This window comes from Arabidopsis lyrata, assembly GCF_000004255.2.
Source record: "Arabidopsis lyrata subsp. lyrata unplaced genomic scaffold ARALYscaffold_5, whole genome shotgun sequence".
NCBI classification, from domain to species: Eukaryota; Viridiplantae; Streptophyta; class Magnoliopsida; order Brassicales; family Brassicaceae; genus Arabidopsis; species Arabidopsis lyrata.
In genome coordinates, this window is record NW_003302551.1 from 1,505,799 (window position 1) to 1,530,096 (window position 24,298).

At 36.6% G+C, this 24,298-nt stretch overlaps 7 protein-coding genes and 1 long non-coding RNA gene across 9 annotated transcripts; 4 read left to right on the forward strand and 4 right to left on the reverse strand.

Moving 5' to 3' along the window:
* Positions 1 to 1,111: 1,111 nt before the first annotated feature.
* On the reverse strand, positions 1,112 to 2,228 carry LOC9311248 (glutathione S-transferase F3). The gene is made up of 3 exons (XM_021025586.1): positions 1,988 to 2,228; positions 1,837 to 1,885; positions 1,112 to 1,749 (listed from the first exon to the last, which is right to left on the reverse strand). Exons 1-3 carry the CDS (start codon positions 2,135 to 2,137, stop codon positions 1,310 to 1,312), a joined length of 639 nt encoding a protein of 212 aa, XP_020881245.1. The 5' UTR covers positions 2,138 to 2,228; the 3' UTR covers positions 1,112 to 1,309.
* A 4,223-nt stretch (positions 2,229 to 6,451) lies between these two features.
* LOC9312920 (protein PHYTOCHROME KINASE SUBSTRATE 1) lies at positions 6,452 to 8,278 on the reverse strand. Its single transcript, XM_002876806.2, has one exon. It carries the CDS (start codon positions 7,958 to 7,960, stop codon positions 6,608 to 6,610), a length of 1,353 nt encoding a protein of 450 aa, XP_002876852.1. The 5' UTR covers positions 7,961 to 8,278; the 3' UTR covers positions 6,452 to 6,607.
* A 1,827-nt stretch (positions 8,279 to 10,105) lies between these two features.
* On the forward strand, positions 10,106 to 10,432 carry LOC110228486. Its single transcript, XR_002332038.1, has 2 exons — positions 10,106 to 10,140; positions 10,239 to 10,432. It is a non-coding gene; the product is annotated as an uncharacterized LOC110228486 (long non-coding RNA).
* A 962-nt stretch (positions 10,433 to 11,394) lies between these two features.
* LOC9312921 (E3 ubiquitin-protein ligase RING1-like) lies at positions 11,395 to 11,847 on the forward strand. Its single transcript, XM_002875134.2, has one exon. The coding sequence runs from the start codon at positions 11,395 to 11,397 to the stop codon at positions 11,845 to 11,847; it is 453 nt and encodes a 150-aa protein (XP_002875180.1).
* An 808-nt stretch (positions 11,848 to 12,655) lies between these two features.
* Positions 12,656 to 15,239, forward strand: LOC9311249 (TATA box-binding protein-associated factor RNA polymerase I subunit B). 2 transcript variants are annotated; one of them, XM_021025696.1, is made up of 4 exons: positions 12,656 to 13,431; positions 13,522 to 14,450; positions 14,546 to 14,845; positions 14,919 to 15,046. In XM_021025696.1, exons 1-4 carry the CDS (start codon positions 12,840 to 12,842, stop codon positions 14,952 to 14,954), a joined length of 1,857 nt encoding a protein of 618 aa, XP_020881355.1. In that variant the 5' UTR covers positions 12,656 to 12,839; the 3' UTR covers positions 14,955 to 15,046. The 2 variants fall into 2 exon arrangements, with proteins under 2 accessions (XP_020881355.1, XP_002875181.1); XM_002875135.2 differs by having other exon boundaries at positions 12,661 to 13,431; positions 14,546 to 15,239.
* Positions 15,240 to 15,275: 36 nt separating this feature from the next.
* Positions 15,276 to 17,476, reverse strand: LOC9311250. Its single transcript, XM_021025697.1, has 8 exons — positions 17,300 to 17,476; positions 16,813 to 17,100; positions 16,592 to 16,663; positions 16,420 to 16,487; positions 16,180 to 16,330; positions 16,000 to 16,086; positions 15,779 to 15,868; positions 15,276 to 15,673 (listed from the first exon to the last, which is right to left on the reverse strand). The coding sequence occupies exons 2-8, from the start codon at positions 17,083 to 17,085 to the stop codon at positions 15,524 to 15,526; spliced, it is 891 nt and encodes a 296-aa protein (XP_020881356.1). The 5' UTR covers positions 17,086 to 17,100; positions 17,300 to 17,476; the 3' UTR covers positions 15,276 to 15,523.
* Positions 17,477 to 18,199: 723 nt separating this feature from the next.
* Positions 18,200 to 21,504, reverse strand: LOC9312922 (probable apyrase 6). The gene is made up of 8 exons (XM_002876808.2): positions 20,592 to 21,504; positions 20,234 to 20,346; positions 20,041 to 20,148; positions 19,754 to 19,808; positions 19,419 to 19,610; positions 19,229 to 19,326; positions 18,917 to 19,113; positions 18,200 to 18,810 (listed from the first exon to the last, which is right to left on the reverse strand). Exons 1-8 carry the CDS (start codon positions 21,208 to 21,210, stop codon positions 18,531 to 18,533), a joined length of 1,662 nt encoding a protein of 553 aa, XP_002876854.1. The 5' UTR covers positions 21,211 to 21,504; the 3' UTR covers positions 18,200 to 18,530.
* A 92-nt stretch (positions 21,505 to 21,596) lies between these two features.
* Positions 21,597 to 23,572, forward strand: LOC9312923 (pentatricopeptide repeat-containing protein At2g02980, chloroplastic). The gene has a single exon (XM_021025289.1). The coding sequence runs from the start codon at positions 21,653 to 21,655 to the stop codon at positions 23,468 to 23,470; it is 1,818 nt and encodes a 605-aa protein (XP_020880948.1). The 5' UTR covers positions 21,597 to 21,652; the 3' UTR covers positions 23,471 to 23,572.
* Positions 23,573 to 24,298: the final 726 nt, after the last annotated feature.

The following is a 24,298-nucleotide window of genomic DNA, read 5'->3' on the forward strand; positions in this document are numbered from 1 at the left end:
GCACATTCCTGCTGATTTCGCTGAATTGGATGCTTTGGAGAGATAGAGATTGCAGACGAAGGTGGACTAGGACGAGAAGAATCTACTTGCCAAATGTAAACAATGGGTTCTTCAAAAAAGAGTGTAAAGGTCTTTGTTTCGATTTTGTTGGTTAATGTATATATCTGTGATCTTCTTGAAATGGCTTAGAATGATTATGAGTTTATGGAACTTTGATGGTGCTACTTATATTGTATGCTCTGTGAGGCTTCTTGTTTTCTTGTAATTCAGAAAGTTTGTGTTTTGGTGTGAGAAACACACTGATTTGAAGTGGGAAACGTTTTTACCGATTTCTGGAACCCACTTCACAACTCCTAACCAGGCCAGTGTTGGACACCCATGGTTAAGACAATGACTGTGGATATGACGGCGTCAATGCAGAACACAGTCTTGCTGTTGGTATCCCTGCCACAGCTACTGTTCAAGTCACCAAGAACAAGAAAGAGTCCAACATTCATCTGGACTCCCCATTGTCTGCTAAGCACGGCGAGAATGGATCCACCATGGCAGGGCATGTAGGCAAGCAGCTGGCATATGTGGTCAGAGGAGAAACCAAATTCAAGAACTTGAGGAACAACAAGACAACTGTTGGAGGGTCAGTGACATTCTTAGGAGAGAACATCGCCACTGGTTTAGGATTTATGTCTATCTCTCTTTCTCGGTCTTGTGTCTTTTCTCGTTGCTGAGTCAAGAGAAGATCCGTGATTGATGGTGAAAAGCACAAACTTGCTGCTCTAACCGTTTCTGTAATTTATAGAGACGTGCATAGGTCCAGAAATCTCATGTGTTTTGTTTTGTCTGATTTGAAGCTAACGTCTGTATATTACTTGTCATTTTCAGACCTGACAAAGCGATGAGAACGTTTCTCCTGTCTTTTGTTTTGTATGATTTGAAGCTAACGTCTCTATTAACGTCTCTAATCAAGAGCGATGATTACTCAGTATCCGCCAAACATTAAGGATAAGAATGTCCAAAGTCGTCTTAAGTCAACTTCTTTCCCCAGAAGAAACGTTCTAAAGTAAGATTTCCACAATACTAAAGTCCTTAGTTAAGAGACTTTGCAATCTTTTCATTAGTTAACTAATTGATTTATTTTAGAAGAGCTTGAAGATTAGATAAACAGTTTTTGCCAAAGATACTCTCAAGAACATACGACACACACTCACATAACTGATACAAAAACAGAGGATACAACAGAAATTAAAGAAAGTACTGAGATGGACAATGAGGCAGCCGCTTATTTAACCATTTTTTGCGTTTTAGAAATTTCTCACTGAACCTTCTGGGAAGCTGGCCTGTTGGTGATCTCAGTGACCCACTCGTTGACACGTGGACGCTCGGTGAAGAGCTTCTTGGTGGGAGTTCCGAGCAGGTATTGAATCACGGGAATGTGGTGAAGATCGGTCAAAGTGAAAGTGTCACCAGCCAAATACTTGAACTCCTTGAGCCTAGCCTCGTAGACATCAAGGACCTTGGCCAACTTAGCTTCTTCTTCTGCAACAACGGCTTGGTCTGTGGTCAAGCCATAGATGAGCTTGTATACTTGTTCCCAAGCAAGCTTTGAAGCCACGGGATCGAACTGATGAGCTTCTACTTCCATTCCAATGACCATGATTGCATACTGAGCTATGTTCTTGGAGTCAGCTTGGAGAAGGTTGGTTCCTTGGTTTTCGTATCGGTGAGCTATGTACTGAGTAATCGCTCTTGATTCTGCACAAAAAGATCCAATTCATGTTAGTGATTTTGCCTTCTAATGCAGATTTGAGATTGAAGATGATGCATGGAAAAGGTTCATACCGAAGAGCTTGAGGTCTCCATCTTCAAAGGCTGGAACTTGACCAAAAGGCTGAAGAGGAAAAAAGTTCAAACACAAAAGATTCCGACAAGTTACATCAAAACAGTTGGTCTCTTGTCTTACAACAAGACATAGATAGATAAATATACTTACGTTGCGGGAGAGGAAAGGCTCCTTCTTGTGCTCACCGTCTTTGAGTTCAACATGAACGAGCTCAAAGTCGAGGTTTTTCTCGTGGAGAGCGATGAGGACTCTCCTGGTTGAAGTGGAAGCTGGGGTTCCGAAAACTTTGATACCTGCCATTGAGTTGGTTACTAAGAAACTCTTTGAAGACCGAGAAAAAGAGACAAAAGAGTAAGAGATGTGATGTCTGATGTTGAAATAACACACAAGTAGTGATGGTATTTATACAGAAGCATTTCTGCTTTATCATTATACTATTATCTAACAGATAATAACGCCTCTTCAAGACGGTCGCAACCAATATTGACTAGTCTTCTTCTTGGTGGATTTTCCAAAGCTAAATTGGATTGATTCACGTTTTGAATATTTGTCTTTACACTGGTTATGAGATAAAGTTGTATCAGAGAAAAGATTAAACAAGTGCGTAGTAGTAACGGCCAAATGACTCAAACTTCCACCTTCTAGCTTCATCTAGTAACTTTCCCCCTTTTGTGATGCTCAATATCGGTATGCCTTCTCGGTTTTAAAGCTTTCTCTTGATGTGAAATTCACACCTTAACCAAATAGAAATGTGTTCAGTTTTTTCTTTATAGTCAGATCTATTGAATTGGTTCAGACCGGATCAGTTCGGATTATGCGGATCAAGATTAAAACATTTGGTTAAGGTGCGAATTTGAAACTTTCCTGGGAATAGTGATCCAAAATCCAGATTTTTATGTAAACCGAGACAACAAGTAGAACCCAGCTACTTTTTCTCGTCGAATCAAGCTTTCTATATTGTGTTCATTTTGGCCCTAAACAGTCATGACATTTCATGAGTGAACTTAGAGAATATAGCCAGACCTTCATTCTCCTAGAAACAACCTCATTTCACACTCACTAGGTGATTTGTAACTAGCGTTTGTTTTGAGAAGTCTGGAGTAAAACTCCACTTATATATCAAAGCTTTGGACTCAATCATTATCCCCTTTAACAAAACCACAGTGAATTGTCTGATTTATTGTAGAGTAAGATCTCTCTCTCTTTCTCTGAGTGTTTGATGCCCTCCAAACCTAGGCGTATCATATGTCTCAGTCTCTACAAAGCATAACGGAAACCGTGCAAAATTCAAATAATCATGAGGCTCAAGTATGCAATCAACAAATTCAGCAAGTGGAACTTCACAAAGTAAATCTGCATTATATGTAAACAATCTAGCCTTAGATTAAACAAATCAACACAAGCATTCATTGAAAATCTTCATAAATACAAAAATCCATACGCTTGGTTCTCTTCTTGCTTTTGGGTGGTCTTTGCTTAATCATATATTGTTGTAAATCTCACATTCACACCAAGGTAAGCTCTCTTACTCTCTTATCACTCTGTCTCAAGCCTTACATCTCTTAGTTCACTCACGTTTGTGTCTTGTTTTTTGCTTAACACAAACCGTACAACATTTGAGAGATAAGCACAAGAGACTACATTTTTCTTAAGAATCTTTTTTGATGCTTTCCTTACAAGACACACACACATACAATACATATAGTGGTTTATCTCTACTTGCTACTCTAGACACATGAACCTTAATCATGTCATGACTCTTACACACTAGACCATACTCCTAGGTTCTAACACTTTTTTTTTTTTTTTTTTTTTTTTTGGGAAAAAAAAAAAAAAAAAAAAAGACTCTTAACAACTCCAACAACTCACTTCAATTCTAACTTACACTTAGTTAAAACTAAACTAAACAAAACACTTCTTCAATTGGGCCTTAATTCATTCTGCAGCCCATTAAAAAAAACACTCAAGCCCAACTTCTTCTTATTGACTTGTGCTTCTTCTCCTCTTGTGTCGTTGACTCCTCCACACGACAACTTGCTTCTTCTTCTTCGACTAATTCTTCTATTCATATTGCAAGTTTAATGGAGGAATCAACCCTCAACATATATCAATCTCCGATGAAACCAACATGTGACTTTTCATGTAAGCTGCATTTGATTCAAAATCCACTTAATACAATAAACTCTTGACTCTTGTAGTAGCTTTTTACACAAATACTTAAAATAAGATAAAGTAAGCTTACGGTTTTGCTCAAAATAAGGTAAGAACTCAGAACCTACACCAAATCCAAGAGTGTTTATTTATTTTCGAAAGATGAAAAAAGAAAGACATTTTCTTAGTTCTCAAAGCTTACCATGAAAGAGTAGTTTATGGCGAGAGAACATGCAAGAGATGAAAAAGAGTGACACAAAGAACAAGAAGAAATGTGAGAGCTTCAATTTCACTATCCGACCAAACTTTTGTGCCTCTCCGGTATCATTATTCCCAAACACTGCAAAAATTCAGACCAAATTCATTATGCGTAAAGCTTTAGGATGCTTCAAAAAATCATTCTAATTCAAAACTACAACCAAATTCATGACGAAAAATCTCGCAGAAGAAAATAAAACATATATAAAATCTGAGATTTGTTCTTTATTCCTTTTATTACAATGTTAATTAACTTAATTTAATAATGTTTAAATTTTTGATTAATTTGTCTGAGGGCTAAAGAAAAGGGTTTGGTGTTTTTGTCCCACATCGCTAAAGTATGAATAGCTCGCTCTTTGAGTTGGTGTATATAAGAGAAGCTTGATGGTCCAAACAATTCATACCTTTCTCGGCCTTTTGGCTAAGATCAAGTGTAGTATCTGTTCTTATCAGTTTAATATTTGATATGTGGGCCATCGGCTCACATGATATTAACTCTATTTTTTAAGGGAGAAAACCTGTTAAGATAGCTTGCTATCTGTGCTTTCACGAGTCGTCCATGCGTTGCACTACTGCACGGGCCTGGCTCAACCCACCAATATTAAAGCCCAATATTGTTCTCTTTGCAATAGTCTAACTAATAAAAATATTAACACTTAAATAGCTTACATAATTCATATTATTGACCACTATTTGGGTGCCAGTGTCGAATATCACCAATATCAAAATCCAATGGTGATATTTTTACAGAGATGCTGATGAAAACAAACTTAGATATCGTGTTACATGCTGCTAGAGATACCAATTTCAGAATACATATTTGCTGAGTGGAGTTATCGGTTTCACTTGGGGCACTTAAACATTAAACGTTACTTGGAAATCAGAGCATTGTAACTCGTAGCTTTGTGAAGAGCGTGTGATCTTTCCTTTAAAAGGTTTTTTTTTTTTCATGTTATGATACACTTAGGGGTGCTTTAAAGAGATTTGATTTTCATTATGTTAGCATATGATCATTTCTTTATCTCTGTGGAAGATCTTAGGAACTGACACATAGCTAGAGACAGTCAAGAATCCTAGTGTTGCTGTGTACTGTTACCACTTTGTTGTCAGATATCAGATTGTAATATCTATAATATCTATAAACATCATCTGTTCCTGAACCAATGTTTGGGGTTTTTGTATTCTTTTGGTGACAGGAAGTAATGGAGATGCAACCACACAAGACTCTTCTCCTTCTCCTGTGGGCTCCTGGGGAACGAACCCCTTTCACATCAAGACAGTGAATGTTTCACCACAAACTCTATGGAATTAAATAGAAACTTCTCTCAGCCCTTTTTTGTCATGTGGGATCGGAGTCTCGGTACCAACTTGCCTTTATTCACTTGACGAAAGAGCACGCGGATGCTTTGAGGCAATGGCCAACCAAAGAATTCAAAGATGAGTAATCTTGTTTTGCCTTCTTAACATAAATGTCTTCTTGCTTTTGTTGTTCTTCTCTCCTCCACATATGGAAACTGACTAGTTACATGATTTTATTTTACTTCAATATTTTATATGAATATATATAAGTGATGGTTCAATTATTTTGAGAAGGATACAATACTTATCTTCAAGATCTGTATGATTCTTGGTTTTAAGCCCATACTATATTAGCTTTGATGTCTGGGATCATCATCATCTTGGTTTCATTTCTTGAAATCTAATTAGCCCATTTTGAATTAACTTACAGAGAAAGTTTCAATGAACTGGATAAGATCATTTGTGGTAAATTCAATCATTTCCCTTATGAGTAGGCTACAGAGATATACATCTTCTCTGCATTTATTGTCTTCGTAAGCACTTTGGTTCTTTTTTTCTCATATTTTCAACTAGCAATTAAGGTTTTTGTCTACCTTACTTTTATTTCAGACATACATGGCCTTTAGATGAGTTTCAGGACCAGATCTTAGATATGTTAGGTAAAATGACATTTTCATTTATTTAAGTTTCCTCATTAATAGCTCTTTATGTCAATCTCTTGTACGTTTGATTTAACCCTTTGAAGCTAAGACAAAACTCATATCTCTCCCTCTTGAGACTAAATCCAAAACTTGGTGGGGCCAATTTTTGGAATGTCTCTCTGTTTATTTTGCTGACTTTGAGATCTGTGTTTTTCACTCTCTAATCATTTTTCACTCTTTGAGTAAGTTTTTCTTTGGTGCAAGAGGTCTCTAAGAAACCCTTTAAAATTCATTTGATTTTCACATTGTGATCAAGAACTCAACAAGACATTATATAAGTTTATAAATCTTTCTCACTCGGTAGATATTATAGATAAAGAGAGATAAGAGATTGAAATCGTTTTCTTTTACTTTAGTGCAATCACTGACTATAAAGAAGAGATGATTGTGTGTGAGAAATCGAGCTGTTGCTGATCCTTCTTCGTGTTTCGAAACTTTTAGGTTTAGTAGTCTCCATTGGGAATCTTGGAACATAACTCGGTGTTGTCTTATTGATGCTGCTTCTTCTGTCTAAATCACCAGAAACCATAACAGATTTATGACTCTTGCAGCTCATCAAGAAACCACTGCCTCCGCTGCTACTCGATTTCCGTCTCTCCGGTGCTGATTTAGCGGTAATAGGGATTCTAGGAATCTGAGAAGATCGGTTTCTTCTTACGGGACTTGTTGCACATTCTGACATAACAGAGAAATCTGCTGCACTTGCTGTCACTATGCTCCATTCTACGCTTACTTCACTTGGCGCATAACACGTAGGTGAAGCCGGATCACTTCCTTGCCTTGTAAGAAAAGGTTTAGGGTTCCCTGTAAGACCCTCTATCTCAAAAAGATCCGAGCTTGAATCACTCCCTTCACTCTTTGTGTCTTCCTCCTCTGTTCTTGATTTCCATGGAGGCAAGGGGAGCTTCTTCTGAACAACGGTACTCTTCTTCTCAATAGTTACAGGAGATCCAAAAACTTCAAGAGACTTCCTCTGTGATAACTCTTCTTGCTTCTGAATCTTGATCAGTTCTGTGTTCATATCCACAGAAGATCTCATCTGATTTTCGTTCTTCCTCATTGCGATAACAGAGATATTCGGATCAGCGCTTCTCTTAACCGAGATTTTATCGTCGACATCTACTGAATTCCCATCAGAACAGGCGCATTTACACCCCAAATTTGCGAGAAAACTCTTCTTATTATTGCTCGCCTTTTGAATCTGACCATTACTGTTCTTCTTCTTCTCCTTGAAGGAACTGTTGCAGCTATTCACCAGTTTGTTTTGAAGCAACACGCTCTGGCTGTTCCAGCTTAATTCAGACCGGACACTCGGGGTTCCAGTAGATTTCTTCGCGCTCTGCTTCGAATCGACGATGGTTCTCTCAACTTCTGGGTTTGTCAGAGACAGAACACTAGAGCCTTGGTCTGAATCCATGTCTCCATTGAAGTACTTCTCAGCTCCAAACACACCAATCTCTGGATCTTCAGTAGCTTTCTTCACCATTTTCTTCTCATCGCCAAACTCTTGTTTTTGAATATTGATGCTCATGTTTAGGGTTTTGCTTGGTTCCATGAGGTTCTTGGTTGTGAGAACAGCATCTTCCTTGCTGCTCAAGTAAGAAGAAGAAGAAGGGGAAGAGGAAGAAACATAGAGACTGTGACTGTTGTTATTCTTCATGAAATCAAAAGATGTCTTTGGAGTTGAAGAAGAAGATGGTGTTAGTGTCACCATTTTCTTTTTGGTGGCTTTATATTTTTTCTCTTTTTCTTTCTTGTGTGTGGATATGTTGGAATTAGGGTATAAATAGAAAAACAAGACGAAATGTTTGATAGCTGTTTTTTTTTTCTGAAGCTAAAGTGTTATGATCTGATCAATGTGAGTGGGTTCCAGTTTGAGTCATTGGCCAGTTGTTGTTGTGTGTGAATTGATTTATTTTTCTATTTGGATAAAAATATTGGATGATAAATCTTTGCCAATCAATGGAAAATAATAGAAAAATAATGTTACCCCGTGACCACGAAAAAAAGGAATTATAATGACATGGTCTTAATTCGATTAAGACTTATTAATACAGTACTAGTAGTACTCACATTGCAACTGGATCTCTTAAATAGTTCAATACTTTTATATTGCTGCAGATTTCAGAAAGCATTCTTTAATTATTCGTTCAATATTCGTATTTTGTACGTAGACGTTTCGCACTACTATATGTTTTTAAGATTCCGATTTAAAACACATTTGCCACCATATTTTTGGGGCGGATTTTCTTTCAAAGTCCTTTTTTTTTTGTTCATTTACATCACAACCAATGAACATGTAGACATTACACGATATCTTATGCATCTCCTTACTTTTTCTTTTGTACGATATACTCATATACATTTAAGTGACTTCAGTTTTTTAACACCATAAGCATCGCCTAACTTGCAAATTAAATCCATGTCCTACAAAATATGTTTGTTTTGTTTTGCTAAAGGGTTCTCTTAATAATAATTACCATCATACGATTAACAAATTAATGACGATCGTTTTCAATAAGATTGGAAAATACTGTAAACGATTTGATTTTACCAATGGAGTGTTAAAGTGTTACATGAGACAAAGTAAATTAATGTATTGTTTTCTTAATTACTTCAAATGAAAGTATTGTTTCACATAATTAATAATGGGCTGACAATTTTTCGGACACACATTTTCAAAGACATATGTTAGGATTGAGCTGACAAGTGAATCTGAATTTACTTGTATTTTAATTTCTAACTTTTTCGATTAGAAAAGTAAAATCGAATCATTGAAAGAAAATACTATACTAGTGGATATGAATTTCACTTGAGGAACAAAGATACAAACATAGAAAGCACGAGGGATGTCGTAAAGTATTTTGTTGCATGGGGAGATATTGACAAAGACCATCGAGTTGGGTTTTGTTAAATATAGTCATATTTTATGTAATGGTTTGACGTACGCTCTATAATTTAAGTGTAATATATATTAGAAAATTCATGGGATCGTATCTTGTCATATAATACATATCAAATAATTGTAAAGTAATCTCTATTATTTTTGTTAAATAACATAATGAAAGTTTTAATAAATACAAACCTATATAAAATCCATGTATCTGTCAATCAAGGAACTTGTGTAATGTAGTTAATAAAATATGTTAATTAGTTGTTGTTGTCGACGTATCACGTATGAATGGTTTGCATTTGAAGCTTGATATCTCACAGCATACGTGTTTGATTCTCAACCTCACTTTTTTCGTCCAACAAAATGATCATTGGATGAATCATGTGATTAGTAATTAATTTTTTATCTTATCATTACAAAGATTCACCACTAGTACGACTGCAAATATCAAAAATTAATTATACCAAAACGGTATGGGGGTATCACCAATCTATTATATGTATTACGAACACTTTTTTTTCTGTTTAAGTTTTTTTTTTTTCCGTTTTATGTCACCAATCCAATTTATTACTTCCTAACACTTTTTCTCCATTGACAAAAAAAACAAATGGGGATTCAAACTAACTCGTCTTAATTACATTTTTTTTTTACTTTTAAAAGCTCTAAAAGATCGAGTCAAAGTTTTTGTTGTTGTGATAAGGTAATGCTCCGCTGATCATTCGTACAGTAGTTCATTTAGTTTGTATCCTTCCAAATATTGGAAATTTGGAATCCAAATTTGGTTTATGTATTATATATGTTTGATATTAAAATATTAGGTGGCTTTCTCTTAAACCTACAATGATTTTTGTTGTGGGAATGTGTGTGTTTGTTGTTACAGTTACTCGCTTTCAAGCTACGAGCCACAACTTGGAAATGTTTATGCATTTAGAGGTTAACACAGAGGTTAATCAATTTGCTGTTGGTGATAAGTTCACACTCTCTTGTTTGATCTGTTTTGGGTATATACACACTCTCTTGACCTCGATGGCTGTTCTTAGCTGTTTTGTTTCTGTTTTTGATTTTATCCTTGTCCATATGTGATGAATTGGTTTTACAGGATGCGTTTTATGCAATGGTGATGTGCCGTGTTGTAGTCAACTGGAGTTGGAGGAATCAAGATTGTGAATACGCCTTGGTGAATATATGTATCTTTAGAAGTTTCTAAGTAGAAAAAAATTGTGATATGTATTGTTGTTCTTCATTAAATACAAATCCTTTTGGTCTCTTAATAAAAATTATTATTATTATTATTATTGATTGTTTTGGGTGTTTGTAAATTAAATTAGAGCTCCTATTAATAAAAATCAAAATGCAAAATTCAAATCCACATATTATGAATAATAGATTTATAACAAAATTGAAATGTTATTGTAGAGTATACGATAGCAGAGATAAATCCGCTATTAATATTTTAATTTAGATAGCACATACAAAAAGCGCTATCTAAAGTTGCCGACCTATTGTCGCGGTCGATGATATAGCGTTTCTAAATACGCTACGCTTGCGATAAATAGCGTTTTTTTACGCTATCAATGCTTGATTTTCTTGTAGTGAACTAAATGCCAAATGTATACTTGGTATAATAGAGTCAATAACAAAGTCTTTAAACTTTCTTGATGTTTAGGTCTATTAAACAAAGTTGCATAAAGAGTTATATATAAAAAAACAAAAAAAGTTGAATGTTTATTCTTCGAGCGTAATTGGTCTTCTTATTCTATTGTCAAATCTTTATTGATCTTGAAGATTTGGTCATGAAAAATGCACGTTTATCATAAATTATATTTATCTATATATACAAAAAAATGTCAGAAATTAAAAATTGTTTAAATATTTAATTCTTTTGAATATTCCACTCGGCCGCTTAAGGCACGGATAATTCCCCTAGTATATCTTTAAAATCTTACCGAAAAAATCGAATGTAGAAAAAGAAACATCAGATTTAAGCAATATTTTAGGACCAAAATTGTTTTTTAAGAATTTAATTAATGTCTTTTTTTTTTAGATTTCCTTAATAGAGTTATCCAGGATCCGAACACATTAAAACCGGGTCAAAACCCGACCCAAATAAATTAAAAGCAAAAAACATAGATATATATAAATCCCTAATTATTCTGCCACCGAAAATCCTGAACGCAATATTCTCCTTCATCACCCTCTTCGTCTACTTCTTCTTCATCAACGATTTAGGGTTTCCTTTTTCAATCACAATTACGATGGATACGAGAAGGATAATCTGCAACGAGTGTGAAAACGACGCTTTTGAATTAGAAGACGGTTTTTTCTACTGTCAACGGTGCAGTGTTCGGGTTGAAGGTATAATCCAAACCGTCGTCATAGACGAAGATGATTTCATCAATGAAGTTGCATGGTCCATACCAACAAATGCATGGAGATCACCGCCAGCGTCGAGATGGACGGTAGAGATGTTGCCAAATATTACAGTAGTGATGGTGGAGAAAGGAGAGTGTGTGATATGTTTGGAGGAATGGAGCAAAGGTGATATGGAGACGGAGCTGCCATGTAAACACAAGTATCACTTGAAGTGTGTGAAGAAGTGGTTGGAGATTCACTCCACGTGTCCTCAATGTAGATACGAGATGATGCCTCTTGAAGGTGAAGTTGTTGGTGTTAGCGTTGATCCGGTCGGGGCGGGGGTAAGCTTGTGAAGAAGCGAGCTTATATCCCCCCAAAAAAACCAATCCTATAGCGCTAGCGCTTCGCGTTCTTTCTATTTTATCTCATTTCATTCCGGGATGATGATGATAATTATTATGATTCTGATTGAGATGAATGATTTTTCAACTTTTTTTTTGGTTTTGTTTTGTTTTTCATAGATAAGTGAATTTTCTTTTCATTAAAATGCATGGTTAGAACAAATCCATAACTGAGGATCGTAATCCCTTTAAACTTAACCTAATTGACTTTCAAGTACTATTGTCCAAGATTATGGTTTTGACTTTTGAGGATGTATAATTTTGGTTTTGACTCAACTTACAGTAATTAGCAAATGCCAACAATATATAGGAGAGAGTTAGAAGTCTCTAGATTCCGAAACAAGAAACACAATCTATTCGAATCAATGGATCATTCATCCTTGTGAATGGACACATATATATATTGAATAGATAATCAATTTAGGTGATGATAACTCAAAATGTTTTTGTGATTCATTGATGTAACCTTGGAAGCAACTTTCTTAATCATCTAGGTTCTTAATTACACAAATAAGGGATAAGAGAAAACTAAGAGAATCCTGGCACAATATCAATATGAAATGCTTAATCATCAAACCAAACCAAGAAGTGAGCTCAAGAACTCTGGTAAATGAGAATATACCACTAAAATTAGTTACCATGTTACTTCAGAGTTTTCCCAAACAGATAAATGAACCAGCATACAATTTTGAGGGTAAAATTAAAAAAAAATAGAAAGTTTGAGGGGCTCTTTTGCAATTTTTCTAAAATCAAAACCCCTAATTAGTAATTACTCTTCCGCCGCCAAATCCTAAACCCCCGAAGCAAAGTTTCGCCGACAGAAATTTGAACGCAAATTTTCTCCTCCTTCTTCGTCTACTTCTTCGTCTTCATCAATCTGATTTAGGGTTTCCTTATTCCCTCCCAAAGTTTCTTCCTTTTTCTTTCTAATCCCTTCAATTACAATGCTCTGCAGAGAGTGCGACAACGACGCCTTTGACGAAGAAGACGACGGATATTTCTACTGCAAACGATGCGGTGTTCAGGCTGAAGATCTTATCCAAACCGGCGTCGACGACGGCGATTTAATCGGTGATGGTGGAGGTACTCATGGCGCAATTTATGACCCCAGATATCGCCGTACTATAACACAACCAATCACTCCTTCACAGCCTCGTTACACAGATGACACAATACGTTACACTCATTTTAAATCTCAGCTTGAATCTGAAATCGAGAAGAAGAAGGATTTGCCCCGTGAAGTGAAGAGAGAGCCTGAGATTTATCTCGAGAAAGAGCCAACGGAGCCTGTGGATTTTGGAGCAGAGACTTTAAGTTATGAGGATTATTACGATGAAGCAAGAGATAGATATGTTAAAGCTTTTCTTATGATGATTACTTATCAGTGTGATGCTTTGGTTGACAAGTTTAATGTCACTCCTTTGATTATTGGTTTGGTTGGACCTATCTCTTTACGTTACGTGGCTCTCTCTGGCGTTTACGATGATGATTGGGCGGATAAAGCCATTCGTGATTCCGAACTTCAATCAGAAGATGGTAGAAATCTATTGAAATTTGTTGGTATCATTCTATTGTTTGGTGTGATTCTATTTGTTACTTAGTCTCACTCTTTTTGGTGTCTCGCAGGTGAAGTAAAAGATGCTAAGCGGCCTAAAACACAGAAAGCCGAGCCTCGTAACTTAGATGGTAAAAGAGCAGTGACGATATGGGTTAGTCTGCTTAAAAAGACTCTGCCTTTATCGAGTTCTTTGGCGATATCTTTTCTTGCTTGTCACCATGCGGGAGCACCTGTTTTACCTACGGATATTGTGAGATGGGCACGAGAAGGAAAGCTTCCGTATTTGTCTTGTTTTATCGATATTCGAGAGCAAATGGGAGAGCGATCAGCTGCGTGTCCGGTGAAAGCAAGCATAATGTCTAGGCCTTTTCAGATTATTTCTGCTCAGATGTTAGAAGCACGAGCCGCTTGCATTGCTGATATTATTGGTTTGCCTTTGTCTCCTGTAAATTTCTATGGTATAGCTTCAAACTATATAAAGCGGTTATCTATTCCTGAGGATAAGATTCTTGAACTGGTGCGTCTTATACAGAACTGGTCACTGCCTCCAGAATTGTATCTATCGAAGAATGAGCTGAAGCTTCCTACCCGGGTGTGTGTCATGTCTATTCTAATTGTAGCTATACGGATGCTTTATAACATAAATGGTTTAGGTCTGTGGGAACGGAGTTTGGAGTTTGTTAATGCTAGTGAGGCAGATATCGATTTCGAAGAGTTTGATTCTCCAGTTCATGATGAGGAGGTTTCAAATACAAATTCAGGTACTGCAGAGTTGTCAGATGTCACGAAAGCAACCAAATTCGATACCGAGGAGCTTCTGAAGAACCTTGAAGCTAAATATTATGAGGTCGCTGCAGAAACCCTTGAATCCGAGAAGGATCTGCTGTCATATCTATCGCTCGGGAAAAACGAGTTCTTTGCTGGTTTGGAAGAAGATTTACCTGACGATACATACAGAACTGTTGACAACCTGTGGAATGGTTATCCAAAAGATGAGGTAATATTATGCTTCAAATTCTTATTAGGATAATCTGAAGCACTTAGTTCTTCAGAGGTTGAATACGAACTGTCTCTTTTACATGTATTTTGTAGGATTTCGAACGGTGTAGGACTCCACCCAAGAGGGGGAGAGACTGGGATGATGATGTATCACTTAACCAACTTTCATTAGAAGATAGCAAATTTAGCGATGGAAACAATCCTTGTAGTAGCCCTTCAAGGAGAAACGAAAGTGTATCAATGGATCGTGATTTATCTTCTTCAGAACACGGAGAATCATCATCACCAGAGAATCATCATCATCAAGAAGAGAAATTAAAGGAGAGAGCGATAAAAAGACTAATAACAGACATGGGAGATAACTTGTTCTGTTACATACCACCTCGTGTGAAGGTAAAGAGACTAGATTATCTACAATATGTGAGGAAAAAAGAAGATGGAGCATTGATATACACGGCTCACGCAGATTACTACATTCTTTTGCGGGTTTGTGCTAAGGTAGCTGAGATTGATGTGAGGAATATGCATAGAGGTGTGTTGAGCTTTGAGAGGAGATTGGCTTGGATTGAGAAAAGGATAGATCAGGTTTTGCATCTACCTCCACCTTTTATGACATGTGACCACTGTTGTGATGGTGGGAATGCTGGAGAAGATCAAGATGATTCATAGTTTCATACACTAACACACTTTGTTTATAAATTTTTGTTGTAATATGTTCATAGTATTTTCTGTAATCTTGTAAATCGAATTAAACCAAATTATTTATAATTAATCGTTTCTTGTGCTCTTCCTTAAGTTTCTATTTATAGAAAATACACTCAAATTTCAAGACAATATTTGAATTTGAAAAGAAATAAAACATAATATACAAATTTGTTCAAAAGCTATTGACATTTTTGGCTACAGGTAAAAAATGAAGGAACTCATTTGGAATGAGATATAACATTCCAAGAACTCAAATGATTTCAATCATTTACTCATACAACATTCTAAATTTACAGACAGCAAATTCTTCATTCGATTTCCCTCGTACCTCGTAATGGCTCCATAGTTATGACATTAGATCAGAATTCAGACAGGATCGTCATGCTGTTGTTGTGTAGATGTAGTCGCATGAGCCATGGAGGATGAAGGTATTCCCGGTGATACCGTGAAGTGAACTGTTCTAGGCTGCCCTGACTGAAGCACCAACGCAAACTGTGTAGCCAAAGCTGCAGCTTCCTGTTCAATCGGGTTCCATTAAGTCGAGATTCAGTTTGATTCACACGAAAGTGAGGAAAAATAAAGATTGTCCGGAAAATTTCTTGCATGAGTTCTTATACTAACCTGTCTTTGTCTTCGGCGCTGTAGAATACTGATAGCCCAAGCCATGATATAGCATGGAAGAAGAAATCCCGCAGCTCGGAGCAAGACAAGCTACAATAAGAATCAGACAATTTTGTGGTTTTTTGGTGTTAGAACTTACATGCAACTTCCAATTTTGTAAGCATGAATTGCATGAGACAAAAAAGAAAAAGTAAAAAAGGAAGAAGCTTCAATCAGCTTACAGATAGTATCGAGGATGGGTCGTCTTCTTCTCCATCAGCATCATCTGTTATGGTCAGTGCGTGTCGTAAGAGAAGAAGAGCCATTAACTGTGAAAAAGAAAAGTGTGTTTGGGGTTATCACAAGGGAGGTCTTACTATTAGAAGCTTAACAGAAATCTGTCAAGAAGCTTTAAGGCTTACTATTAGAGCAGCTGAGCGACAGAATGCGGCCCCGCTGGCACTTGAAGCTGTATATTCCACATATTCAGACTCTAAATACCGACGTTCAGCTTCAGCAATAGCAAGGAGCCGAGGATCATGCACATCCAAACCTGAGATTGTCCATCCTCCTCTGCAACACACATGCCAAAGTCAGAAACAAATATAATTAAGCAACCTCAAATAAAATTCTGAGCAACAGAAACATGAAATTAACCATACCCAATGTCAATAGTTGTTTCTTCAGGCTGAAGTGGAGGTGGTGGAGCTGTATATCCAGGTTGGTAAGACTAGTAATAAGAGACGTTAAAGACCATCAGATATTAAAAAACCCCTGTCAGAGTTACATTGAGAATTCTACAATCCTAAAGATTACAACAAATTGGTAACATACCTGATGACAAATCTCGCATATAATGTTTCCCTTTTCATTGCACCAACGCTGAACACATTTTCTATGAGCATACTGGTAAAAAAAACATAACAAAAAATCCATCAACAATCCATTAGTCTAGAACAAAGCCATTGCTCAATTTCAGTTACATTTTAACAAATTCATCAATATAATAGACCAAATGGTTTAAGAATTAGATGATGATGATGATGAAAACTAACCTTTAGGCTGCCACTGCAAGCACAAGGACTCTCAAGATTCTCAACAGGAGATTCATCAGAACAAATACGACATTCCGCAGAAACAATTAGCGGTTCATTCTCATCATCATCATCATCAGATATATCAATCGCTTTCTCATGAACCACCGGCGACTCTGATCTCATCTCCTCAACCTCCGCATTAACCGGAGACAACGGTACCGGAAGCATCAATCCATCCACATTTACCACCATATGACTTCTGCTGCTACTCTCAGTTAATAAACCTATCATTTTCCTTCCTCCAAACTATTCCACAAAAATCAAACAATAAAACCCTAACGAAATCAGAACCATATGAAATCTAATCTAATCGATCGGGCATAATCGGAACCACATAACCAATAATCTTTCCGGCGATCAAATCGGAGATAGAAATCAGAAAAGAACGATTCAAAACTTTTAAAACTCGGATTTAAGATAGAGAATCGAAGAAAATCATCATCACCTGTAGAAATGTTGTTTATAGCGATCTCGTCTCTGATTTAGGAGGAGAGAATCTGGAGAAAGAATAACCAGAGAGACGAGAGAGAGAGAGAGACGAGAAGAGAAGAACTTTTTTGGTGAAAGCTCTCCCAGAAAAGTTTCTGAGGCAGATGGAAACTTTTTCACAAGATTTTCCCGCAAATCGAGCTATTATAGAAAATTCGCTTTTTATATCGGAATAAAAGAATAAAATGAAAAATAACGACGTGTAAGAAAAAGTTAGTGGCCGTTGACCAAAGCAATTTTGTAATTACACAGATTTTTAAGGGTATTTACGGTATTTTAGAGACTTTGCCGCGCTGTAACGTTAACGACGTGTTCTTTGTAGGATAACATTCATTAATTAATTGTTTATTTAATCTCTTGATTACAATAATGATGTACAAAAAAAAAATTCCACCGGAATAATGTGATTTATAAATCATGTTTTCATGATGATTGGGCAATGCATGATCTAGTTGCTCAATGACAAACCCAGGCATAATTATTGAATATATTTAAGCTTAATTATAACTTGATATTCAAAGTGGGAGGATAATTGTCTTATAAGATAAAATTCTAGTCACATAATAATACCATGCACTTTGTTGCACGACTATGGAAATCAGGAAATAGCTTACGAGTTACGACGACTATGGAAGACAAGTAATCCTTTATGGCTTTATCAACCAAAAAACTTACAGATTTATAATGAGATTTTTCTTATAATAAGTTAAATTACAACTACGAGACAATGATTTTATTAGTCAAACGAATAAAGATTAGTTGAGACAAGTACACATTGAAAAGTATTTTGATACTTAAAAACAGACGATTAAATTACTACATCAACATCTAAGAAGACTATTGAAGAAGACTTGAATGATTCCAAAAGTAGACGTATCATTTTTTATAAAAATAAAACTATATTATCGAGGTTAAAAATTATATTTTGACCATACAAGTGTTAATAATCTAAACAGGACTTCATTGCGGACCCTTCTAAAACATAGAAATTACGCATAAACCCCCACACAATATACGAATTTACTCATCTACCCCCATCATTCCCAGTAAAATGGAAATTGCTAAGCCGTTGATAACTTGATATCACTCAGATGCTGGCTTACTTTATCTCCACTCCATTAGAAACTTTCACAATCAAAAGCTTTTTGAGAGGCAAGAATCTTGCGCAAAACGGGTTTAAACCAAGATCATCTAATCCGAGTGACTATGTACCGACCTTTCTCAAGGTCGTAAATCGTTTTCAGCTGCGGTTTTCTCCACTTAGTTACCAAATATACTAAAGCTGTCATAAGGATCGGTATCCCGATGATATAGTGAAGCAGCTTCGAGTCATGACTGAACAGAGCATGGAACCAATGGAGGTTATCAGAGGATGAATGTTGAGAGGTCTCTGTTGCAGTCTGTAGAATGAATGCACCTAAAGCCCAATCGAGCGGTATATCTCCTGCTTGATTCGCAAATCCGATTCTGCCCCAAAAAACGGTTTTTGATTGATTGATTGAATCATGTTTACAAGAATTTTAAACCATTAATCTAAGTATTTGGTTAGGGTTCTTGAATTTTACCAACATACCTTTCATCATCAAGAGGAATGCCAAATGTATCGTGAAGCAATGACACAATATATGCAGATGAGAAACAGTACCGAAGAATATCCTCTTCATCGAGTGATGGGTCTTTTACTCTCAACTTCGACCAATCTTCTCCACAGAATCTCTCTCCGGCTGAAATCATTTTAGACAGCCACGCCTTTTCTCCCAACCCAAAGAACTGGTATATGATACAAATACCATGTTTATAACACTCTAGAAATAGAAGGGACATTGTGTTGTTGGACTAACTGGGTTCCTTATATATACATTAGGAGCGTGAGAGAAAGGAGTACCTTAGAGGTGTAAAAGAAGTTTTCTGTAGCTAAAAATCTTCCTCGAAGCTTAGGCGTGAAAGTTGATCCAATAGAACAATGCTGATACGAGCACTTCTCTGCACTCAAAAGTAGAAATCTGTATCTATTAGAGACAACAAAAAAACCGACACAAGGAATGGAAATCAAGAGATATCGCCTAATATTCTACCGTTTCCTTCTTGCAAGATATTTAGTGCAGCAGATCGACACTGTGAGTAATTACCCCCAGCTTGAAAAGAATCTGAGATTCTGCTTTCTTCAGCTAAAAGTCCAGACAAATGCTTCTGTGTGTTTGCATCGAGGTTATACCCTCTTGGAGCACAAGGGTCTGTAAATATTTTTTCCCGTGTAGATTCCATAGCTTCAAGAAATGAAACACTGTATGAGTGGGAATGAAAAGAAACTTTTTGCTATTGACTTGAAAACGTAATCTGAATTTTAGAAAACTTCAATCAATAATTTGATAATCCATCAATTATACATATAAAATCATCAACAGCTTACCTGGATTATGGTCTCTTAAGAGAAGTGAACCCCATAACTTATCATGTGCAGCATTCTAAAATGGAAAAAAAAAGTTAGTAGCCTCGAGTACATTGCCAAAAGATAAAATCCTTCATTCTAAAGAACTCAGGGAGGGAAACAAAAGATCAGAAACAATAGTCACGGAGACAATTGTTTGGTCAGTTGGATTAAGTTTCCATTCAACGATTTTAAAAAGGAATAAACTTGTTCCTTGTGTCAAGTTGTGAAACCTATTCCAAACACATATACTGCTAAATAGAATGTACCTGCCCAAAATGAAGGAAGCTGTGACTGTAGAGATTGTATGAAACATTTCCAAATGATATTGTACGTGAGAACTCAGGAGGCATTGGCTCACTAGACACAAATGTCACCTAAAAGAACATACAAACTATCATCGTCTGTTGCAGGATACCTTTTGAACTCAAGCATAAATCTGAAAGGAAAAAAAAAATAAACCTGAGCAGAAGCCCCGCCGAGTTCAACAATCCCGGTTGTTTTAAGAGGATCAGCGCCAAGTGAACCGAGAGCAAAGTTTGCAACAACCCAAGCATATACACCTTCGTCAGATCCTGGAAAGTAGTATCTAATGATCAGCGCTCCTAATTACTGATGGATTGAATATAAATTACATTCAGCTAGCTAGTAAAACAAGAGAAACAAACTCTCAAATCAAAATCCTTCTCGTATCTAAACATCTCCCAAGGTTCTAACCAAAACGCAATTGTAGATTGTTCATCGATCTAACTCAAAAATTCAACAATGGCATTATATAAAAAGACTCACTTGAACTAAAGAATACATTTTGAAAACTCACCAGATATAACAGAAGCCCATTCATCACGAAACAAGAACCCAGAAGATTTAAGAACTCTTCTAGCAACTCCCAGAATCTTCTCCTGAACAGGTAATTCAAGCAATCTCATTCCCGCCGTCGCCATTAACCTAACTTCAGTCTCCATCCACATTCCTTTCGGAATCCTCCCTTTCGCAAACTCAACCAGCTCCGTCAATGACACACTCGCTCCATCAGGATCATCAGCAAACGCCGATAAACCAGGATGCAACTTCAAACTAGCGTAATTCGCTCCTCTGAATTCAAAAACCGGTTTACCCGACTCAATCCGGTACCCAAACACATGGATTCGTGTCCCTGTACTTCCACCGTCGATCACGACGCTATAACGAAGCGATCCTCTCAGATTACCACCGGAGAACAAAATTGAATAGAATAGAAAGAGAAACCCAAACACTATAGATATAGAAGCAACGGTTAACATGAGATTCGATTTCGCGTGTTTTGAATTCGATTTCGTTAGCGTGTAGGTCGATGAAGAAGACGATGCTCGGTTCCCAGAACGGATCTGGAACTTAATCGGATCCATATCGGTTTTACTACTATTCTTCACCCTAGAACGGGCATGAGATCGTCGCATCAACAATTCAGAAACCGCCACGAGAACGAAGAACAAAGAATCATAAGATCTGGAAGAATTCAAATATGGAAAAATCAAAGTAAATCAAAAGTTAATATTTAATTTTCGTGAATTTTCGAATTTTCTTCTTTTTTTTGAAGCTTTTTTATTCAACCGAGAATAATGGAGATTGAGAGGGCCGACGTGAACCAGCGCCGGTGAAGCTCGTCGCCGCTCTCAAGTCTCCGATGTCGTTCTCGGTGATAGAAAAAAATAAAAAATAAAAGAGATTAAAAGCAAAATTAAATTGGAAAATAAATTGGTCGTTGTAGCGCCTTTTACGATTTTTATACCTAATTATTAAATTACAACTCGGGTCGGGTAAGGTCAAGTCGGGTCGGGGCTTATCGTTATCCTCAAGATTTGACAGTTAAACAACGAGAAGCTCAAATTCAGAGCTTTAATGGCGATATCTTCTGCTTCACTAATATCATCATTCTCACACGCAGAAACTTTTACTAAACCTTTAAAAATCGACACTGTGAATCCGAATCCACCAAACCCGATTCTTCTAATTTCCAAATGCAATTCTGAAAGAGAGCTGATGCAAATTCAAGCTTACGCGATCAAATCTCATCAAGAAGATGTTTCCTTCAACACTAAGCTGATAAATTTCTGCACTGAGTCTCCAACGGAGTCTTCAATGTCATACGCACGCCACTTGTTCGACGCAATGTCTGAACCAGATATAGTGATTTTTAATTCTATAGCTCGTGGGTATTCTCGCTCCACGAATCCTCTTGAGGTGTTTAATCTCTTCGTTGAGATCTTAGAAGATGATCTTTTACCTGATAACTATACTTTCCCGTCTCTTCTCAAAGCTTGTGCAGTGGCAAAGGCATTAGAAGAAGGTAGACAATTGCATTGTCTGTCGATGAAATTAGGGGTTGATGATAATGTATATGTTTGCCCTACGCTTATTAATATGTACACTGAGTGTGAAGATGTGGATGCTGCTCGTTGTGTGTTTGATAGGATTGTTGAGCCGTGCGTTGTTTGTTATAATGCTATGATCACGGGGTACGCGAGAAGAAACAGACCGAATGAGGCTTTATCTTTGTTCCGTGAAATGCAAGGTAAGAACTTGAAGCCGAACGAGATTACCCTTTTGAGTGTTCTGTCTTCTTGTGCTCTGTTGGGATCGTTAGATTTAGGGAAATGGATACATGAGTATGCTAAGAAACACGGTTTCTGTAAGTATGTGAAAGTAAATACAGCTTTGATCGATATGTTTGCGAAATGTGGTAGCTTGGATGATGCAGTGTCTATATTTGAAAATATGAGGTATAAGGATACTCAAGCTTGGTCAGCGATGATTGTAGCTTATGCGAATCACGGACAAGCTGAGAATTCCATGTTAATGTTTGAGAGAATGAGATCTGAAAATGTTCAGCCTGATGAGATCACGTTTCTCGGTCTGTTAAACGCTTGCAGCCACACAGGTCTAGTGGAAGAGGGGCGCGAGTATTTTTCATGGATGGTTCACGAATTTGGGATTGTTCCGAGTATTAAGCATTACGGTTCTATGGTAGATCTTCTTGGTAGAGCTGGACATTTAGAAGATGCATATGAATTCATTGATAAGCTCCCGATAAGTCCAACACCGATGTTATGGAGGATTCTTTTAGCTGCTTGTAGTAGCCATAACAATTTGGAGCTAGCTGAAAAGGTTAGCGAAAGGATCTTAGAGCTAGATGATTCGCACGGTGGCGACTACGTGATTTTATCAAATCTATACGCGAGAAACAAGAAATGGGAAGCTGTAGATTCTTTAAGAAAGGTAATGAAGGATCGAAAGGCGGTTAAAGTTCCCGGGTGCAGCTCGATTGAGGTAAACAATGTAGTTCATGAGTTTTTCTCAGGGGATGGTGTGAAGTCTGCAACCACAAAGCTTCACAGAGCATTAGATGAAATGGTGAAAGAGCTAAAGCTTGCAGGTTATGTTCCTGATACATCAATGGTGGTTCACGCTGATATGGGTGACCAAGAGAAGGAGATTACGCTTAGGTATCATAGCGAAAAGCTTGCGATAGCATTTGGGTTATTGAATACTCCTCCGGGAACAACGATTCGGGTTGTGAAGAATCTCAGGGTGTGTAGAGATTGCCACAGTGCAGCTAAGTTGATCTCTCTAATATTTGGTAGGAAAGTTGTTCTTAGAGATGTTCAAAGGTTTCATCATTTTGAAGATGGTAAATGTTCTTGTAGGGATTTTTGGTGACGTCACTCCAGACCAACAACATAATTTTCCGTAGCTAAAAAAACATATAATTGTAATTTCTTATAGTTTTATGCATTGATTCAAAAGCTAATTTGAACTGAAGTAAACAAGAAAAATTGAAATTACATTGGAATTAAAAAGTCCAAATTATTGGTTCTTTGTTATTTTCAAGAAGCAATAAAGATTAAACAATTCGTTGACTAGTAAGTATGATCAACATTGTGATAAAGTTTAAAACACATCACATCATTAATAACAACTAGGAAAAATACAGTTCACTTATCGTCTACTATTAAAACACTTCTTCTATGGGAGCAAATAAAAATTGTCGGCAACGACCCGGGACCAATAATATTCCGTATTTGAGTTCAAACTGAGTTATTTTATTTTGTGAAATTTTGCTAAATTCTTAGTTATAATGTTAGTTAAGTAAATAGTATTGTTAAGTTGTTATCAGCAAATGAAAAAAACTTAGCTCAATTTTGGTATGTCAACACTCATTTATTTGATGAGACAAAATTATCTATCTATTTCCATTAGCTTAATTATCATCTTATCTATTGCTTAATGCAATTCCTTTATTTGTTAGATAAAATCTTAATAAAATTAGTATCAATTATTAGATTAGATAAGTTATAATAATTGGGCTTCTTAAAAACACGTAAATATAAAAATTATTGGGCCGTTACGAGCATACAAAACGAACCTTCTAACCAAATAAGTGTGAACGTTACGACTTCAAAATAAAAAAACACAACTATGTCCACACGTAATCTCATAACTTGATCCAGATTCCAAGAAGAACAAAATTAAAAACAAATCTCGTAA

What these genes read in the sequence shown, in the direction of transcription:
- LOC9311248 (XM_021025586.1), bottom strand. Translation starts at nt 2,137, where the DNA reads ATGGCAGGTATCAAAGTTTTCGGAACCCCAGCTTCCACTTCAACCAGG. An exon ending in AGCCTTTCCTCTCCCGCAAC is followed by an intron (nt 1,886 to 1,987) that starts GTAAGTATATTT and finishes TTTCCTCTTCAG; the next exon opens with CCTTTTGGTCAAGTTCCAGC. An exon ending in TGGAGACCTCAAGCTCTTCG is followed by an intron (nt 1,750 to 1,836) that starts GTATGAACCTTT and finishes CTTTTTGTGCAG; the next exon opens with AATCAAGAGCGATTACTCAG.
- LOC9312920 (XM_002876806.2), bottom strand. Translation starts at nt 7,960, where the DNA reads ATGGTGACACTAACACCATCTTCTTCTTCAACTCCAAAGACATCTTTT.
- LOC9312921 (XM_002875134.2), top strand. Translation starts at nt 11,395, where the DNA reads ATGGATACGAGAAGGATAATCTGCAACGAGTGTGAAAACGACGCTTTT.
- LOC9311249 (XM_002875135.2), top strand. Translation starts at nt 12,840, where the DNA reads ATGCTCTGCAGAGAGTGCGACAACGACGCCTTTGACGAAGAAGACGAC. An exon ending in CGAACTTCAATCAGAAGATG is followed by an intron (nt 13,432 to 13,521) that starts GTAGAAATCTAT and finishes GGTGTCTCGCAG; the next exon opens with GTGAAGTAAAAGATGCTAAG. An exon ending in ATGGTTATCCAAAAGATGAG is followed by an intron (nt 14,451 to 14,545) that starts GTAATATTATGC and finishes TGTATTTTGTAG; the next exon opens with GATTTCGAACGGTGTAGGAC.
- LOC9311250 (XM_021025697.1), bottom strand. Translation starts at nt 17,085, where the DNA reads ATGATAGGTTTATTAACTGAGAGTAGCAGCAGAAGTCATATGGTGGTA. An exon ending in CTTGCAGTGGCAGCCTAAAG is followed by an intron (nt 16,664 to 16,812) that starts GTTAGTTTTCAT and finishes TTTTTTTACCAG; the next exon opens with TATGCTCATAGAAAATGTGT. An exon ending in TATGCGAGATTTGTCATCAG is followed by an intron (nt 16,488 to 16,591) that starts GTATGTTACCAA and finishes TCTTATTACTAG; the next exon opens with TCTTACCAACCTGGATATAC.
- LOC9312922 (XM_002876808.2), bottom strand. Translation starts at nt 21,210, where the DNA reads ATGCGACGATCTCATGCCCGTTCTAGGGTGAAGAATAGTAGTAAAACC. An exon ending in ATGGGCTTCTGTTATATCTG is followed by an intron (nt 20,347 to 20,591) that starts GTGAGTTTTCAA and finishes ACTACTTTCCAG; the next exon opens with GATCTGACGAAGGTGTATAT. An exon ending in GCTTCCTTCATTTTGGGCAG is followed by an intron (nt 19,809 to 20,040) that starts GTACATTCTATT and finishes TTTCCATTTTAG; the next exon opens with AATGCTGCACATGATAAGTT.
- LOC9312923 (XM_021025289.1), top strand. Translation starts at nt 21,653, where the DNA reads ATGGCGATATCTTCTGCTTCACTAATATCATCATTCTCACACGCAGAA.